Here is a 17,971-nt window from a genome sequence, read left to right as displayed (position 1 = left end):
AGTCTGACTTTCTGGAAGTGGCCGTTAAAGAAAAATACACTGAATTTAGACTACCAAACGCAAAACACCTATTAGGACCCAATCACCATCTCTTCAAAGTAAGTTACTACATATGGTAAAGTTTGTTACATTCTTTATGAAATGGGCTTTTAAATTATGTGTAATTCAATGTAGTGAGCTTTGAAATGATGGATGTATGTCCATTTTAAAGTGGTTAAAATCCATGACATTTTTGACTGTAGTATGATAAACTAAAGAAAATATCAATTTTCATAAAGATTTTGACATTTGTATGTTTACTTTTTGAAAATAGTAATATTAATTGACCAAAATACCAACAAATCTAAAAATGTATAGGTAGCTGCAAAACTGTCATTTCAGTCTGTGGTGTCTGGCCTTAAAATGTCTGCCCTGAAACAGTCATAGTGGAGCCTCCATTTGCTGCTCCACACTCCCAGCGGCCCAGAGGACTACAGTCACATACTCTAAATGACAAACTGTCTCGCTGTTTAAAACGACAAGAGAGAGAGTGATAAAAGAGAAAGAGAAAACACTGTTAATTCACATGCATGTACAGTCTGTTGGTAGAAAAGGACTAAGACACTGCTGTGATTCCTTCAGTAGAAAGAAAGCTAAGAGGTCCGGTTCTGATTAACAGTCAGGGGAAAGGTTCACTCTTAGAACCCCATAGAACCCATTCACACATATGCACACCCACACATTCTCTGATTAAAGGCATATAGACATCCTCATTAATATTCCTCATACATTGGCAACATAATAAATAGGATACATATGTCTGAAATGACACCCTATTCTTTTGACCAGAACCCAGTGAGGTTGTGGCCAAAGGTAGTGCACTAGGATTAGGATGTCAATTCAGATTTGCCCTGACCTTAAATGTACTCCCCGAATGTAACTCTTCCATTCAGATCCATAAAGATATGTTCCTAGTTCATAATTCATGTTGTGATTCTGTTGTAGTTAATAATCAAACCGCTTCATAATCATAGTCATATAGTCATATAGACTGTCATCGGGGCAGCTGTTGATAAATGATCATACACCCTGTGCTGAAAGATGGCTGCCATTTCTTGTTGTAACCAGGTGGGTGTGGCTTGTGCTGAAGCTGGGTCAGGGGTCAGAGGTGAACGTTTGTGAACTCTACTTGAGGTATTCTATAATAGCCACGTCACCTCTCCTAGGCTCTCCCCCTAGTCCATTCTGAAAAATACTTCCATTTTTGATTATGTACGGGAACATCGGCTCCCTCTCCCGTTCATCTGTGAAGTTGACGGGCAGTATCCTCTTGGGTGGGGTAAGCTCGGGGGTGGAGTTTAAGCCCAGATCGGTCGACAGTTTGCGTTTGATTGATGCAGCCCGCTGGAACTTGTCGCAGACCTCGACACTGAGGCGACGTCTGGTCTCCTTGAACTCTGCCGAGACATTAGCCGTCCACTCTGCTGCATGAGCCCTGATCTCCCCTACCTAGAGACAGAAAGAAAGAGGATGGAGAGAGGAGAGGAGGGAGACAGGTGAGGAAGAGGGGGGAGAAGAGAGGGAGAGAGACGAGGGGGAGGGAGAGATTCTGTGAAAGACTGCTTGTTCTCGACGTATCCTGGAAGTCACCTCAATTACATGTGTGTTCAATTACAGCAGCCTGGCCACACACACCATGGCATTATTAACATGTGTGATATCTTTAGTGGTTTAGAGGTTGTCAAACAGAGAGTTATTGGGATGATAAAGTATTGATATAAAGATGCTCTGGGCGAATAAGACTTGAAAAAGAGAGCTGTGTAAGTGCAGAAGGTTCGAGCTCTGACAAAAAGTTATTCTATTCTATTCTACACACACATACACATACATAGACACACACTCTCTCTCTCTCTCTTTCTCTCTCTGTCACTCTCACTCTCTGTATACTGTGTTACTGTACACTGTTGGGTTGGAGAGTGTCACTGGAAAGTCTCACAGTAATGTTCATCAGAGGATATAGGTAGTTGATTTGATTAGGAACGCTGTATTGAATTGGAAAACATTCTTATCAAAGGAAAGAGGTAAGCCAGGGGAGAGAAGTCTGCAGAAGGTCGGAGCTCTGACAGGTCAGAGCTCTGACAAAATGTGTGGGTTTGGGTGGTAGCTACCAAACTCTGGAACAAACACATTAAATAGAGTTCCATTGTGATAGACCGAGGAATATCATCTGTTCCATTACTGTTGTGTGTCATTACTGGTACCATGCACACACACACACACACATGCACGAATAGGGCTGTTGGGATGACGGTATTACCGTCACACCGGCGGTCACAAGTCATGAACGCAGTCAAATTCCACGTGACCATTTAGTCACGGTAATTAGGCTTCTCCAAGCTCTGATGCTGCTGCTGGTCATTAGTAGCCTACCAAACGTGCTAACTGCCTGGTACTCAGCACTCTATTGTCCCTCTAATCACTCTGACATCAATGCAAATGTGATCGAAAATCAAATCCATCACTTCATGAGAGCCCATGAGCTAATGTTGGGCAACATTTCTATAGGCTATGCAATTGCACGAGAAAACAGAATGATGGCCTCTACTAAAAAGAGGATCCCATCAGCTTTCTATAGACTAGGCCTACTATATATTTTTCTCAACTTTCCTAATATTAAGCACATTGCTTATATTTTACAACAGGAGTATAGCCTACCTGCCTGGCAAGAAAATAAACCACAGGAAAAGCTTCCTCCATTAGCTATTTAAGTGCATAGATGACATGTATTTTTTCCTGCAGCCCCTGTTTTGGTGCATGATAATGGTCCATTTTAAATCAAAACAAATTTCACACATATATTATTTAGTATATGTAAAGACAATATTAAATCAAGAATAGTCTGATCGGTAACAATATTAACCTATCATAAGAAACTTTTTTTACAACTTTTTCGAATCATAGTCGCACACCTCATGTAGGCTAGCCCATAGGCTTATGTTTTGATAAGGTTTGTATCACAACTAAAGTGGCCAAAGAACTTCTTAAAATTAAGCACATTAATCTGCTTTACAAGGGGTGTAGACCCTAACTGGCATACATAAGCAGGATGTGAGTTTCAAGTTTGGGGAAGATAATTATCACCATAAAAATGAACCTTTATAATAAAAGCATTACATGCAAAATCGCATTTGCTGTCACTTTTGATAATGGTGTTTTCCTGCTAATAGAACATTTGGGCTTATAGCCTACTACCATGAGTGCATTTCTGTGGAAGAAATAGCCTCACAGTTTATCAACATTTTAAGCTAAACGTTCTGATCTGTTGCGTCAGCCACATTGCTTAAAAACGTTTTTTGATGCTAGTGGTTGTATTAATTAGGGATCTATCGCATCCCACAACTGTCCCAGACTATGTTTGGAATATTTATTTCTCGCACAGAATAAAATAGGTTGACTTTGCACTATGCAGGATATTAGATTGACATAGGATAATGATTTTGCTGTTCATTAGGCCTACTCATCTTGTTGGCTGATGAAAAGTAAATGTGGATAGTTCTTTCAATATCTTCAATATGCACCACGGAATTGGATAAGGGAGCAGTTGCATCCCCTGTGTGTCTGTTTTCACTTGTAGCCTGTGAGAAAGACCCGATCACGTGATGGAGCATAATGTGTACTATGGCGCCGAAGAGGATGGCTTACGTTTTACCTGCTCCTAACCAATTGTGCTATTTTGTTAGTTTTTTGCGTTGTTTGTAACTTCGTTTTTAACTTATTTTGTACAGAATGTTGCTGCTACTGTCTCTTATGACCAAAAATAACTTCCGGACATCAGAACAGCGACTACTCACCTCGAACTAGAAGAAGATTTTTCCTTTAATGAGTCCGACGAGAGGGATATACTGCTTTCCCAGGAACAGGCCCAAATCCCTGTCATTTGCGTGAAGAAAAGACAGAGGAAAAGGGAGCGCAGGTCGGGCTGCATTCTGAGAATCCGTAGGCGAATGATTAAACTCCCACTGTCGTCAATTCTACTGGCTAACATGCAATCATTGGAAAATAAAATTGATGACCTATGATTACGATTATCCTACCAACGGGACATTAAAAACTGTACTATCTTATGTTTCACCGAGTCGTAGATGAACGGCGACACAGATAATATAGAGCTGCCGGAATTTTCCATGAACAGAGAAGCAGAACAGAGAAGAAGCTACGTCTGATAAGACAAGGGGTGGGGGTGTATGTCTATTGGTCAAAACAGCTGGTGAGCGATGTCTAATATTAAAGAAGTCTCGAGGTATTAATCGCCTGAGGTTGAGTACTTTATGATAAACTGTACACCACAATATCTACCAAGAGAGTTCTCATCTATATTATTCGTAGCCTTCTATTTATCACCACAGACCGATGCTAGCACTAAGACAGCACTCAACCAACTCTATAAGGCCATAAGCAAACAAGAAAAAGCTAATCCAGAATCGGCGCTCCTAGTGGCCGGGAACTTTAATGCAGGCAAACTTAAATCAGTTTTACCAAATTTTTACCAGCATGTCATATGTGCAACCGGAGGAAGAAAAACTCTAGACCACCTTTACTCCACACACAGAGATGCATACAAAGCTCTGCCCCGCCCTCCATTTGGCAAATCTGACCATAATTCTATCTTCCTGATTCCTGCTTACAAGCAAAATCGAAAGCAGGAAATACCAGTGACTCACTCAATACGAAAGCTTTCAGATGACGCGGATGCTACGTTACAGGACTGTTTTGCTAGCACAGACTGGAATATGTTCCAGGATAAATCCAATGGCATTGAGGAGTATACCACCTCAGTCATCGGCTTCTTCAATAAGTGGATTGACGAAGTCGTCCCCTCAGTGACCGTACATACATATCCGACCAGAAGCCATGAATTACAGGCAACATCCGCATCGAGCTAAAGGCTAGAGCTGCCGCTTTCAGTGAGCGGGACACTAATCCGGACGCTTATAATAAATCCCGCTACACCCTCAGACGAACCATCAAACAAGCAAATAAAATATTAAGATTGAATCCTACTACACCGGCTCTGATGCTCGACGAATGTGGCAGGAATTGAAAACTATTACAGACTACAAAGGGAAACCCAGACACAAGCTGCCCAGTGACGCGAGTCTACCAGACAAGCTAAATGCCTTTTATGCTCGCTTCGAGGCAAGCAACACAGAAGCACGCACGAGAGCTGATCTGGATGACCATGTAATAAAGCTCTCAGTAGCTGGTGTGAGCAAGACCTTTAAACAAGTCAACATTCATAAAGCCGCTGGGCCAGACGGATTACCAGGACGTTTACTCAAAGCATGCGTGGACCAACTGGCAAGTGTCTTCACTGACATTTTCAACCTCTCCCTGACCGAGTCTGTCAAACATACGTGTTTCAAGCAGACCACCATAGTCCCTGTGCCCAAGGAAGCGAAGGTAACCTGCCAAAATGATTACCCCCCCGTAGCACTCACGTCGGTGGCCAAGGTGCTTTGAAAAGCTGGTCATGGCTCACATCAACAGCATCCTCCCTGATACCCTAGACCCACTCCAATTCACATACCGCCCCAACAGATCCACAGATGACACAATTTCAATCGCACTCCACACTGCCCTTTCCCACCTGGACAAAAGGAACATGACAAAAGGAATGTGAGAATGCTGTTCATTGACTACAGGTGGTAGTCAATGAATCCCCAGGTGGTAAGGGTAGGCAACAACACATCTGCCACGCTGATCCTCAACACTTGGGCCCCTCAGGAGTGTGTACTTAGTCCTCTCCTGTACACCCTGTTCACCCACGACTGCAAGGCCAAACACGACTCCTCATTAAGTTTGCTGTTGACACAACAGTGGTAGGCCTGATCACCGACAACGATGAAACAGGTTATAGGGAGGAGGTCAGAGAACTGGCAGTGTGGTGCTAGGACAACAACCTCTCCCTCAATGTGAGCAAGACAAAGGAGCCGATCGTGGACTACAGGAAAAGGCGGGCCGAGCAGGCCCCCATTAACATCGACGGGCTGTAGTGGAGCGGGTCGAGAGTTCCAAGTTCCTTGGTGTTCACATCACCAACGACTGTCATGAAGAGGGCACGACCAAAGCTGAAAAGATTTGGCATGGTCCTCAGATCCTCAAACAGTTCTACAGCTGCACCATCGAGAGCATCCTGACCAGTTGCAACTGCTCGGAATCTGCTGGTATGGCAACTGCTCGGCATCTGGCTGTAAGGCGCTACAGAGGGTAATGCGTATGGCCCAGTACATCACTGGGGCCAATCTTCCTGCCATCCAGGACCTATATAATAGGCGGTGTCAGAGAAAAACCCATAAAATTGTCAGAGATTCCAGTCACCCAAATCATAGACTGTTTTCTATGCTACCGCATGGCAAGCGGTACCGGAGCGCCAAGTCTAGGACCTAAAGGCTCCTTAACAGCTTCTACCCCCAAGCCATAAGACTGCTGAACAATTAATCAAATGGCCACCGGACTATTTACATTGACCCCTCCCCCCACCATTTGTTTTGTGCACTGCTGCTACTCGCTGTTTATTATCTATGCAGAGTCACTTCTGTAACCCCGCACATTGACTCGGTACCGGCACCCCTGTATATGGCCTCATCATTGTTATGTTATTGTGTTACTTTTTATAATTTTTTACTTTAGTTGATCTGGTAAATATTTTCTTAACTCTTCTTGAACTGCACTGTTGGTTAAGGGCTTGTACAGTGCCTTGCGAAAGTATTCGGCCCCCTTGAACTTTGCGACCTTTTGCCACATTTCAGGCTTCAAACATAAAGATATAAAACTTTATAAAAAATTTTTTGTGAAGAACCAACAACAAGTGGGACACAATCATGAAGTGGAACTATTTCAAACTTTTTTAACAAATCAAAAACTGAAAAATTGGGCGTGCAAAATTATTCAGCCCCCTTAAGTTAATACTTTGTAGCGCCACAATTTTGCTGCGATTACAGCTGTAAGTCGCTTGGGGTATGTCTCTATCAGTTTTGCACATCGAGAGACTGAAATTTTTCCCCATTCCTCCTTGCAAAACAGCTCGAGCTCAGTGAGGTTGGATGGAGAGCATTTGTGAACAGCAGTTTTCAGTTCTTTCCACAGATTCTCGATTGGATTCAGGTCTGGACTTTGACTTGGCCATTCTAACACCTGGATATGTTTATTTTTGAACCATTCCATTGTAGATTTTGCTTTATGTTTTGGATCATTGTCTTGTTGGAAGACAAATCTCCGTCCCAGTCTCAGGTCTTTTGCAGACTCCATCAGGTTTTCTTCCAGAATGGTCCTGTATTTGGCTCCATTCATCTTCCCATCAATTTTAACCATCTTCCCTGTCCCTGCTGAAGAAAAGCAGGCCCAAACCATGATGCTGCCACCACCATGTTTGACAGTGGGGATGGTGTGTTCAGCTGTGTTGCTTTTACGCCAAACATAACGTTTTGCATTGTTGCCAAAAAGTTCCATTTTGGTTTCATCTGACCAGAGCACCTTCTTCCACATGTTTGGTGTGTCTCCCAGGTGGCTTGTGGCAAACTTTAAACAACACTTTTTATGGATATCTTTAAGAAATGGCTTTCTTCTTGCCACTCTTCCATAAAGGCCAGATTTGTGCAATATACGACTGATTGTTGCCCTATGGACAGAATCTCCCACCACAGCTGTAGATCTCTGCAGTTCATCCAGAGTGATCATGGGCCTCTTGGCTGCATCTCTGATCAGTCTTCTCCTTGTATGAGCTGAAAGTTTAGAGGGACGGCCAGGTCTTGGTAGATTTGCAGTGGTCTGATACTCCTTCCATTTCAATATTATCGCTTGCACAGTGCTCCTTGGGATGTTTCAAGCTTGGGAAATCTTTTTGTATCCAAATCCGGCTTTAAACTTCTTCACAACAGTATCTCGGACCTGCCTGGTGTGTTCCTTGTTCTTCATGATGCTCTCTGCGCTTTTAACGGACCTCTGAGACTATCACAGTGCAGGTGCATTTATACGGAGACTTGATTACACACAGGTGGATTGTATTTATCATCATTAGTCATTTAGGTCAACATTGGATCATTCAGAGATCCTCAATGAACTTCTGGCGAGAGTTTGCTGCACTGAAAGTAAAGGGGCTGAATAATTTTGCACGCCCAATTTTTCAGTTTTTGATTTGTTAAAAAAGTTTGAAATATCCAATAAATGTCGTTCCACTTCATGATTGTGTCCCACTTGTTTTGATTCTTCACAAAAAAATACAGTTTTATATCTTTATGTTTGAAGCCTGAAATGTGGCAAAAGGTCGCAAAGTTCAAGGGGGCCGAATACTTTCGCAAGGCACTGTATATGGGAGAGGTTGAGGGTAGAGGAAGGACAAGAGTTAAAAGCAAACAAAATAAAACTATTGTAAAATAAACTGTTTCCATAAAATGTATGTAGCATGTATAAGCTGGAAATACAGGCCTAAGTGTTGTTGTTCACTAGTTTGCTCCAATTGGGGGAGGGGTGGTACGGTAATAAAGGAAATATATATATATAATAAATAAATATATATATATATATATATATATATATATATATATATATATATATATATATATATATATATATATATATATGTGTGTGTATGTATGTATGTATATGCAGTTGAAGTCGGAAATGTACATACTGTACACCTTAGCCAAATACATTTAAACTCAGTTTTTCACAATTTCTGACATTTAATCCTAGTAAAAATTCCCTCACTTAGGTCAGCTGGATCATCACACGCCCAATTTTTCAGTTTTTGATTTGTTAAAAAAGTTTGAAATATCCAATAAATGTCGTTCCACTTCATGATTGTGTCCCACTTGTTGTTGATTCTTCACCAAAAAATACAGTTTTATATCTTTATGTTTGAAGCCTGAAATGTGGCAAAAGGTCGCAAAGTTCAAGTGGGCCGAATACTTTCGCAAGGCACTGTAAGTAAGCATTTCACTATAAGGTCTTCACATGTGTTCGGCGCATGTGACAAATAAAGTTTGATTTGATTTGTGAGTGAGAGATGATTCAGAGCGCGCAGCACTCAGGGGGAAGGGCACAACAGCCACTGGCCGCAAAAGGCATGGATTTTTTTAGGGTGCATTACGGCCACACAAAGGGGATGCCACCATGAAATTCTAGACATTATTAAGTATTTGTCAAATTGTGAATGAGTGACTGATGTAGTGTGTACAGCCTGTGCAAAAAAAACAAAGCAGAGCACATGCCTTTCAAGCTACTTTTTTCAAATCATCATCAGAGTTGCATCATGCAGCCTTACAATGTTTTAAATATCAAAACACATAGCACAACATTTGTAGAACAACTAAAGTTACATTAATAACTCTAAATTAAGCATATAGAAATACCTATTTATTTGTTAACCGCTCAACACAGAATAGCCACATGTGCGCACTCCCTCAAATCATTTGGATAAAATATCCTTTCTATTTTATTCAGCTTTGTTCAGTTGTATTCTTCATACTCTAAATAATACCACGGAATTCTAAATTCTGTCTAGTTCATTTAGCAGTGTAGCCCACAGGCATTTGGCATAGCCAGATCAGGACCTATGCGATTATGTTCTTCTGAAATAGACAACATTTTCTTCATTTCATGCTTCTTTAGTCCTGTCTAAAATAAATAATGGATTTATTGTGAAGGTGAAGGCTATATTACATGGATTTATTAGACATTTTAAAATATAGATGTTCCAAAGGTCTAAATCAGTGGCTTGTATTCTATGTGTGGAAGCCAGGAGATGCTAAATGTTTTTATGTTAATTAACTCTCAATTACCGTGAGACCAACAGTTATTTGCTTGACAATCACCGGCTGACAAAATGTTGTGACCGCCACAGCCCTATGCACGAACACACAGCCATGTACACACACACACACAAACACACACGTCTGACCATCATAGACGGAAACGTGATGTCACTTGTGGAGTGATGACGCTGCGTAAAATAGCAGGATGTCAGCGTGATAACTCTGAGGGGGCAGTAAGGATTCTCTTTCTCTCTCTCCTCTTTCTTTCTCTCTCTCTTTCTGTATAATGTGTTACTGTACACTCTGTTGAGCTGGAGAGTGTCACTGGAGAGTCTCACAGTAATGTCTATCAGAGGATATACTGTAGGTAGTTGATTTAATTAGGGACAGTGATGAGGTAGCCATGACTGCGACTTCAAAATCAGAGTCAGCTCGTTCCCGAATAGGACAATTCCTCTTGGTTTAACGGTCAAGATGTTGGTTTCTCCCGTGGGGCCGAGACCCGGGTTCAGATCCTTTTCTGTGTTTGTGTGTTTGTGTTAGTTTTTCCCAGCCACTGTTCTTCTGCATCTGCATTGCTTGCTCTTTGGGGTTTTAGGCTGGGCAACTTTAAAGCACTTTCTGAAAGCTGTGGATCTAAAAAGGGCTTTTTAAAATACACTTGATTGATGTGTTTGTATGTGAGAGAGAGAGAGAGAGAGAGAGAGAGAGAGAGAGAGAGAGAGAGAGAGAGAGAGAGAGAGAGAGAGAGAGATACCTCCTCTTTGGTCTTCTTAGAGATGACTCTGAGCCAGTCTCCTATCATGCTGAGAACAGCAGCGAAGTACGCCAGCCCCACCAGGATCCAGAACCACACCACAGGCTTGTAGTAGTCCAGATACTCAATCTCTGAACCACCTGGAGAGGACACACACACACACACAGTAACACAGAGACACAAACACACACAAACACACAACCCCTTAATTTCTCTCTTTATCTCTACGTCTAACCAGGTCCTTGTTCTAGTTCTGACCCTGCAGTAAATTCTATCTCTGTTCTGTCTCCGTCCCCACTTCCCTGAGTGAATGGGGAAAGTGTGACAGAGACAAGACACTTTTCTCACTGGTAGCTGCGGTTAAATCATTCCTTCTATACTGTCTCTCCCTTCTCACTGTAGCTCACTTCATGTGTGCTGACTGCTGCAGCCTTTAACTGGTCTCTAAAAGAGATTCATATCTTCATGAAACAAATCTGTATAAATAAAGGTTTACTAAAAAAGTGTGTGTATGCGCGTGCATGTGTACATGTACTCAAGCATACACATTTCAAGTTAGGACTTGAATGACTATCTTCGTGATAATTTACCTGCGACAAAGTCCCCAAAACCAATGGTTGTCAAGGTGATAACGACAAAGTAAAGGGACTCCAGAGCGCTCCAGCCCTCAATGTGCTTAAAGATGGCCGCAGGCAGCGCCACGAAGAGCAGACAGCCGAACAGGATGAAGAGAACGGTGGAGATGACACGGATCTTAGTCTGACTAACATCCCACTGCTACAGCGGGAGGCCGGGAGAAAGGGAAAGAGAGATCTTTATTAATCAACAGTATTTAACCCTAATTTCACCAGCTAAAATTGCATGGATGTTATAGTTTTGTGTTTATCTGAAATTCTGTTTAGTTTCAGTTAGTTTTCAGATCCACTAGTTTTTATTTAGTTTGAAGTTTCATAAAAACATTTCTATTTAGTTTGTTCTATTATTTGATTTTAGTTTTAGTTATAGTGTTAGGGACAGAAAGAAGCCTATGCGGGGGAGGCTAGGAGACAACTATGTGTTGTAGTGTATAAGTTTGGTGTTTTTGTGAATGCCAATTCTTGCCATTGTGAGGCACTAATGCATAACGTGATGGGTCAGGTTTAAAGGTAGACTCAGCGAGATGATGTAGATGCATGAAGTAAACAGTAGTATTGGGTCAATTTCTGCGACAACCAGGAGCGTTGAAACTTCTCCACTGTTTTGGTCCCGTAGCTACCACCTTGTAGTAGTGTGAAGTAGTGTGAAGGGCACCCGTGCACATGCGCAAAACTATATGTGACTCTATGCTTGTGGCAACATCATCTCGCTGAGTCTACTTTTAAATTATAAAGTAAATCTCAATGTGACCTGCCAGATTCCGAAGCACGAAAATCCCATTAGAAAAAAAGCTTGAAAACTCAATTGAAAGCTCCATTAGATTTTTGCCCCCCCCCCCCAAAAAAAAATCATTATGATTTCATAGTTTCAGTTTTTCAAACGGGTTTGTTAATTACTATATTTCAGTTTACAAAATGTTTTTTTTAATGATTAGTTTTAGTTAAGTTTTTTTTTACTATAATAACCTTAGTAAGTTGACTGAGACCACATTTCTTATATACAGCAACGACTTGAGGAAGAGTTGCCAGGTTAGTCAACTGAAATCTAGGGATGATTAGGAGGTGGCCATGATGAACGGTATGAGGGGCAGATTGGACCATAGGAATTGAATAGCTACTGTATTCTCAATGCACTAGACCTCTCTTCCAATTATTCCTGGCAATACACTAGGGTGTTATTAACTGTAATGAATAGACATTCACAACCTTCATCCGGGATAGACTGACAGACAGGCCTCTACTCTTCTGGGATAAAGAAGTAATTAAGAATGGCCTCACACATGTAAGGATGCACACACACACACACACACACACACACACACACACACACACACACACACACACACACACACACACACACACACACACACACACACACACACACACACACACACACACACACACACACACACACACACACACACACACACACACACACACACACATCTCCTCTACATGGACTCACCACGAACATCTTCTCGACCCTGGCGGTGGCCTTCCCAAAGATGGTTCCCAATTGGTCTCCTACTCCAGCCAGTAGGAAGCCAAACAGAGGGATCCCCAGCAGGGCATAAATTATACAGAATATACGCCCTCCCTCCGTATGGGGGGAGATGTTCCCAAAACCTGGAGGGACAGAAGAAAAAAGGCCTCTTAAAAAAGAACACTTTGCCATTTTAAAGCTAATTTCCTGCAATTATACAGATTTTGCGATGACGCTGAGAGAAAAGGCTGCAGTTTTAAGGTAACTGTCCAGTGAAAAAGTAACTTTAAGAAGTTAATATTCTGTTAACTCATACCCAAATAATATTGTTGACTGATCCTATACTTGTGGCCAAAGCATAAACTGGAGAAAAAACATCTCAAAAACCCAGCCTCAAACTTGTATCTCAAACAGACCGCTTCAGAAATGCTTGCTAATTCTTCATTGAGGATGATGTCATCCTGCTGAAGAGGATGAGCTGGCCAGTCAGCAGACTACTCGCATGAATATTTTTAATGTCCAGTAATCAGTGCCTTGCAAAAGTATTCATCCCCCTTGGCGTTTTTCCTATTTTGTTGCATTACAACCTGTAATTTAAATGGATTTTTATTTAGATTTCATGTAATGGACATACACAAAATAGTCCAATTTGGTGAAGTGAAATTTTAAAAAATTACTTTAAAAAAATCATTAAAATTAAAAACGGAAAAGTGGTGCGTGCATATGTATTCACCCCCTTTGCTATGTAGCCCCTAAATAAGATCTGGTGCAACCATTTACCTCCAGAAGTCACATAATTTGTTAAATAAAGTCTACCTGTGTACAATCTAAGTGTCAAATGATCTGACACATGATCTCAGTATATATACACCTGTTCTGAAAGGCACCATGAAGACCAAGGAGCTCTCCAAGCAGGTCAGGGACAAAGTTGTGTAGAGGTACAGCTCATGGTTGGGTTCTTAAAAAATATCAGAAACTTTAAACATCCCATGGAGCACCATTAAATCCATTATTAAAAAATGGAAAGAATATGGCATCACAATAAACCTTCCAAGAGAGGGCCGCCCAACAAAATTCATGGACCAGGCAAGGAGGGCATTAATCAGACAGGCAACAAAGAGACCAAAGATAACCCTGAAGGAGCTGCAAATCTCCACAGTGGAGATTGGAGTATCTGTGCATAGGACCACTTTAAGCCATACACTCCACATAGCTGGGCTTTACAGAAGAGTGGCCAGAGAAAAGCCATTGCTTAAAATAAATAAGCAAGCACCTTTGGTGTTCGCCAAAAGGCATGTGGGAGACTCCCCAAATATATGGAAGAAGGTACTCTGGTCAAATGAGACTAAAATGTATATTTTGGCCATCAAGGAAAACGCTATGTCTGGCGCAAACCCAACACCTCTCATCACCTCAAGAACACCATCCCCACAGTGAAGCATGGTGGTGGCAGCATCATGCTGTGGGGATGTTTTTCAGGGACTTTGAAACTGATCAGAATTGAAGGAATGATCGATGGTGCTAAATACACGGAAATTATTTTCAGTCTTCCAGAGATTTGAGACTGGGACAGAGGTTCACCATCGAGCGGGACAATGACCCTAAGCATACTGCTAAAGCAACACTTGAATGGTTTAACATTGTAATGTTGACTGTACTGAGAGGTTAAATTAGATTTCGTACACATCATACTACACACACAAGACACACACACAAACGCAGCTTACACACACACACACACATACACCCTTACCGATAGTAGTGATGACGGTCCCCGCGAAGAAGAAGGAGGAGCTTAGGTCCCAGAGACTGCTGTGATTGGTCAGAGTCCCTGCTGGGTTCACCCCTGAACGGATCGCTGACACCACTTGCTGTGGATGAGACACACACATAAGCCATGTCCGAATACCTGTACTTCTAAATAGTTGTTTGATTTGGTTTGAAAATGTCGAGTTTTTTAGACTGTGAAATTTCAAAAATTGAGTATGCCCGGATGTCATACTCATTTCGGGTTTAATCTAATAGAATTCGCTGCATGCGAGAGGAAGGGAATTATTTTATCAGACCTAAGTGTGTTTGACAACTGTTGATAATAAGCTGAGGGGCACACTGTACCAAAATGAATGAATGGTGGGTAACAACGACATTGTGCATAAGATGATGCATTCTCAGTATGGGTGAGGCTAGTATGTTTAAGTGATAATGCCCGAGAGGCCCGTGTTTGGAGGATATATTGGCACGGTTTGCCAATATAACAACACCCGTGCCAATATATCCTCCAAATACCGGTATGGACGCCATTATCACTTTTACACAACGGGTTAAACAAATCTAGGGTTGCTACGGCTGGTCGTTCGTTCTATTGGCTCGGTTGCGAGACGCGACAGTCGTTTAGTATTTTTTTCTGTATCTATTTGGCCATCTATTCGTTCTTTACTATTCGGCCATCAAATTTGCCACCAATGATAATGCCCGAGAGGCCCGTGTTTTGAATGAGGATATATTGGCACGGTTTGCCAATATAACAACACCCGTGCCAATATATCCTCCAAATACCGGTATGGACGCCATTATCACTTTTACACAACGGGTTACCAACATATCTCTCTCTCTCTCTCTCTCTCTCTCTCTCTCTCTCTTCTCTCTCTCTCTCTCTCTCTCTCTCTCTCTCTCTCTCTCTCTCTCTCTCTCTCTCTCTCTCTCTCTCTCTCTCTCTCTCTTCATTTTCCATTGGTTTTGTATTGTCTTCGTTCACACCTGGTTCCAATCCCATCAATTACATGTTGTGTATTTAACCCTCTGTTTCCCCTCATGTCCTTGTCGTTGCTCATTTGATTATATGTTTGTGTATTTTGTGTCGGTGCGCGACAGGTTTTGTACACACTTTTTTGTATTTTGTCATTTTGGTTTTGGAGTTTTGTGAAGCACTGATTAAAAAACTAAATAAAAACTAAATAAAAAAACAACGTTTCAAAGTCCCTGAAAAACATCCCCACAGCATGATGCTGCCACCACCATGCTTCACTGTGGGGATGGTGTTCTTGAGGTGATGGAAGGTGTTGGGTTTGCGCCAGACATAGCGTTTTCCTTGATGGCCAAAAGCTAAATTTTAGTCTCATTTGACCAGAGTGCCTTCTTCCATATATTTGGGGAGTCTCCCACATGCCTTTTGGCGAACACCAAAGGTGCTTGCTTATTTATTTTAAGCAATGGATTTTCTCTGGCCACTCTTCTGTAAAGCCCAGCTATGTGGAGTGTATGGCTTAAAGTGGTCCTATGGACAGATACTCCAATCTCCACTGTGGAGATTTGCAGCTCCTTCAGGGTTATCTTTGGTCTCTTTGTTGCCTGTCTGATTAATGCCCTCCTTGCCTGGTCCATGAATTTTGTTGGGCGGCCCTCTCTTGGAAGGTTTATTATTGTTTATTTTTTTAATAATGGATTTAATGGTGCTCCATGGGATGTTCAAAGTTTCTGATATTTTTTAAGAACCCAACCATGAGCTGTACTTCTACACAACTTTGCCCCTGACTTGCTTGGAGAGCTCCTTGGTCTTCATGGTGCCGTTTCCTTGGTGGTACCCCTTGTTTAGTGGTGTTGCAGGCTATGGGGCCTTTCAGAACAGGTGTATATATACGCCTGACTTCCCTGCCACCAACACGCACCCATTACAACACGTTACTATGGGACAGTTGGAGATCGAATTTTAATATTGAAACAATGTTGCAAATGTTGGCGAGACAGACAGCAAGGTTTAAAAAAGAAATACAAGATAATGTCTAGATGCGATTTATAGTGGAGATCAAGTTTATAACTTTCCTGCCTGGACTGATGAGACAGTAGATTGCGCAGTCAGATGGAACAGAGTAAACAGGCGATTTAACGTCACAGATTTAGCCAGTGGAAACTTGTGGAATAGACACCAGCTGGAATGCACTTATAACCAATCAGCATTCGAGGTTAGACCCACCCATTGTATAATGATATTTACTGCACACATTTGTATTAAACAGTAACATCTCAATAGTATGCAGTATGTTTAGTACACAGCATGTTGTTTTGTTAGTAGTAGGCATGACAGATTTCGGACATGGCCATACACACACACACACACACACACACACACACACACACACACACACACACACACACACACACACACACACACACATTTGACTTCATTATTGTTTTCTGATTATTACTTCTTTAATTAATAGACCAATCTATACAAGAGGTTTTTAATAGCAGAATAAGAAAGTAAAACCAACACATTACTGTGTGTGTTCTGACGTTTCACTAGCTTTATAGACTGGTTGGTCGTTTAGCAATAAAACCGATGCATGCGCAACTATGGGGCAAAACAGACAGGGTTGGGTTAGATTGTTGACAACATGTAAACTATATTTTATCTCCAATGTTTATTTAAAACATAAATACATTTGCACAATGAGCACTTGCTGTCTCTCAGAGACATCGTTACAGTTTTTGGGTAGCTAGCGATTTTTTTTTGCCATATTAGCATTTACATGAAATCACCGGTAGCTCATATCTCATGCTGAGATCATTATGAGGGATGTTTTCTGGCGCAACACCAGCATCGACAGCAGAGAAGCATTCTCAATGAGTCACTCTGGCTATAAACATGATCCTACACACACACACACACACATGCTCACACAAGTCTGCACAAAAGTGCAGAAGGTGTACAGAGAAAGCGGTGAAAGCGAGGGAGGAGAAAGCTCTGCTTTGAAGAGATAAGGGAGTCTGTCCATGTGCACATGCGCAAACACACATAGTACCTTGACCAATTCCTCCAGATGGCTGTGGTTGACACAGGTGTGTGTGGAGAGGAACTCTAGTTTCTGATTCAGGATGGCCAGGCGCTGAGCACTGGAGCGAGAGAGAAAGAGAAAGAGAGAGAGAAAAGACAGGATGAGAAAGAGATAAGGGAGGGATCTAGGAGAGACCACGGTTGGTTATCTCACAGGTTAGTTGTCACAGTGCTTATTACTCCCAATCTAGAGTGTGCCATGTGTAATAATTTTAAGATGAAAAAGAGTATGAATTCATTTAAAGAACTCAGCCAACTGGTCAATTAATGTTAGCATGGCAAAATATAGTGTTTTTCATAGGTGAAAGTAAAAATATGTGTTTTCTTGGTACTTACTTTTGAAATGTTTGAATTATGTGAGTATAAATGAAGAATTATGTTTGTTGGAATCAGGAAAGGGAGAGCTAGATTCCAAACCTATTTCTGAGTTGCTACAGTAGGTCAATCCATTTGGTAACTAGCATCTTAATTAGC

At 41.6% G+C, this 17,971-nt stretch overlaps 1 protein-coding gene across 1 annotated transcript in view; it reads right to left on the bottom strand.

The window, feature by feature from the left end:
- Window positions 1-1,043: 1,043 nt before the first annotated feature.
- The window catches only part of LOC139374176 (potassium channel subfamily K member 2-like), a 22,509-nt gene continuing 5,581 nt past the window's right edge, over window positions 1,044-17,971 (bottom strand). Inside the window, exons 3-8 of the mRNA XM_071115189.1 lie at window positions 17,466-17,556; window positions 14,420-14,537; window positions 12,649-12,809; window positions 11,139-11,325; window positions 10,549-10,688; window positions 1,044-1,488 (exon numbers count right to left, since the gene is read on the bottom strand). Of these exons, the coding sequence (XP_070971290.1) occupies window positions 1,165-1,488; window positions 10,549-10,688; window positions 11,139-11,325; window positions 12,649-12,809; window positions 14,420-14,537; window positions 17,466-17,556 (1,021 nt within the window). The 3' untranslated portion in view covers window positions 1,044-1,164. The remainder of the gene's footprint in view (window positions 1,489-10,548; window positions 10,689-11,138; window positions 11,326-12,648; window positions 12,810-14,419; window positions 14,538-17,465; window positions 17,557-17,971) is intronic.

The sequence above is a fragment of the Oncorhynchus clarkii genome, chromosome 19 (genome assembly GCF_045791955.1).
Source record: "Oncorhynchus clarkii lewisi isolate Uvic-CL-2024 chromosome 19, UVic_Ocla_1.0, whole genome shotgun sequence".
Classification (NCBI taxonomy): domain Eukaryota; kingdom Metazoa; phylum Chordata; class Actinopteri; order Salmoniformes; family Salmonidae; genus Oncorhynchus; species Oncorhynchus clarkii.
The sequence above is the reverse complement of the archived record's forward strand: the minus strand, read 5'-3'. Positions and strand labels throughout refer to the sequence as shown.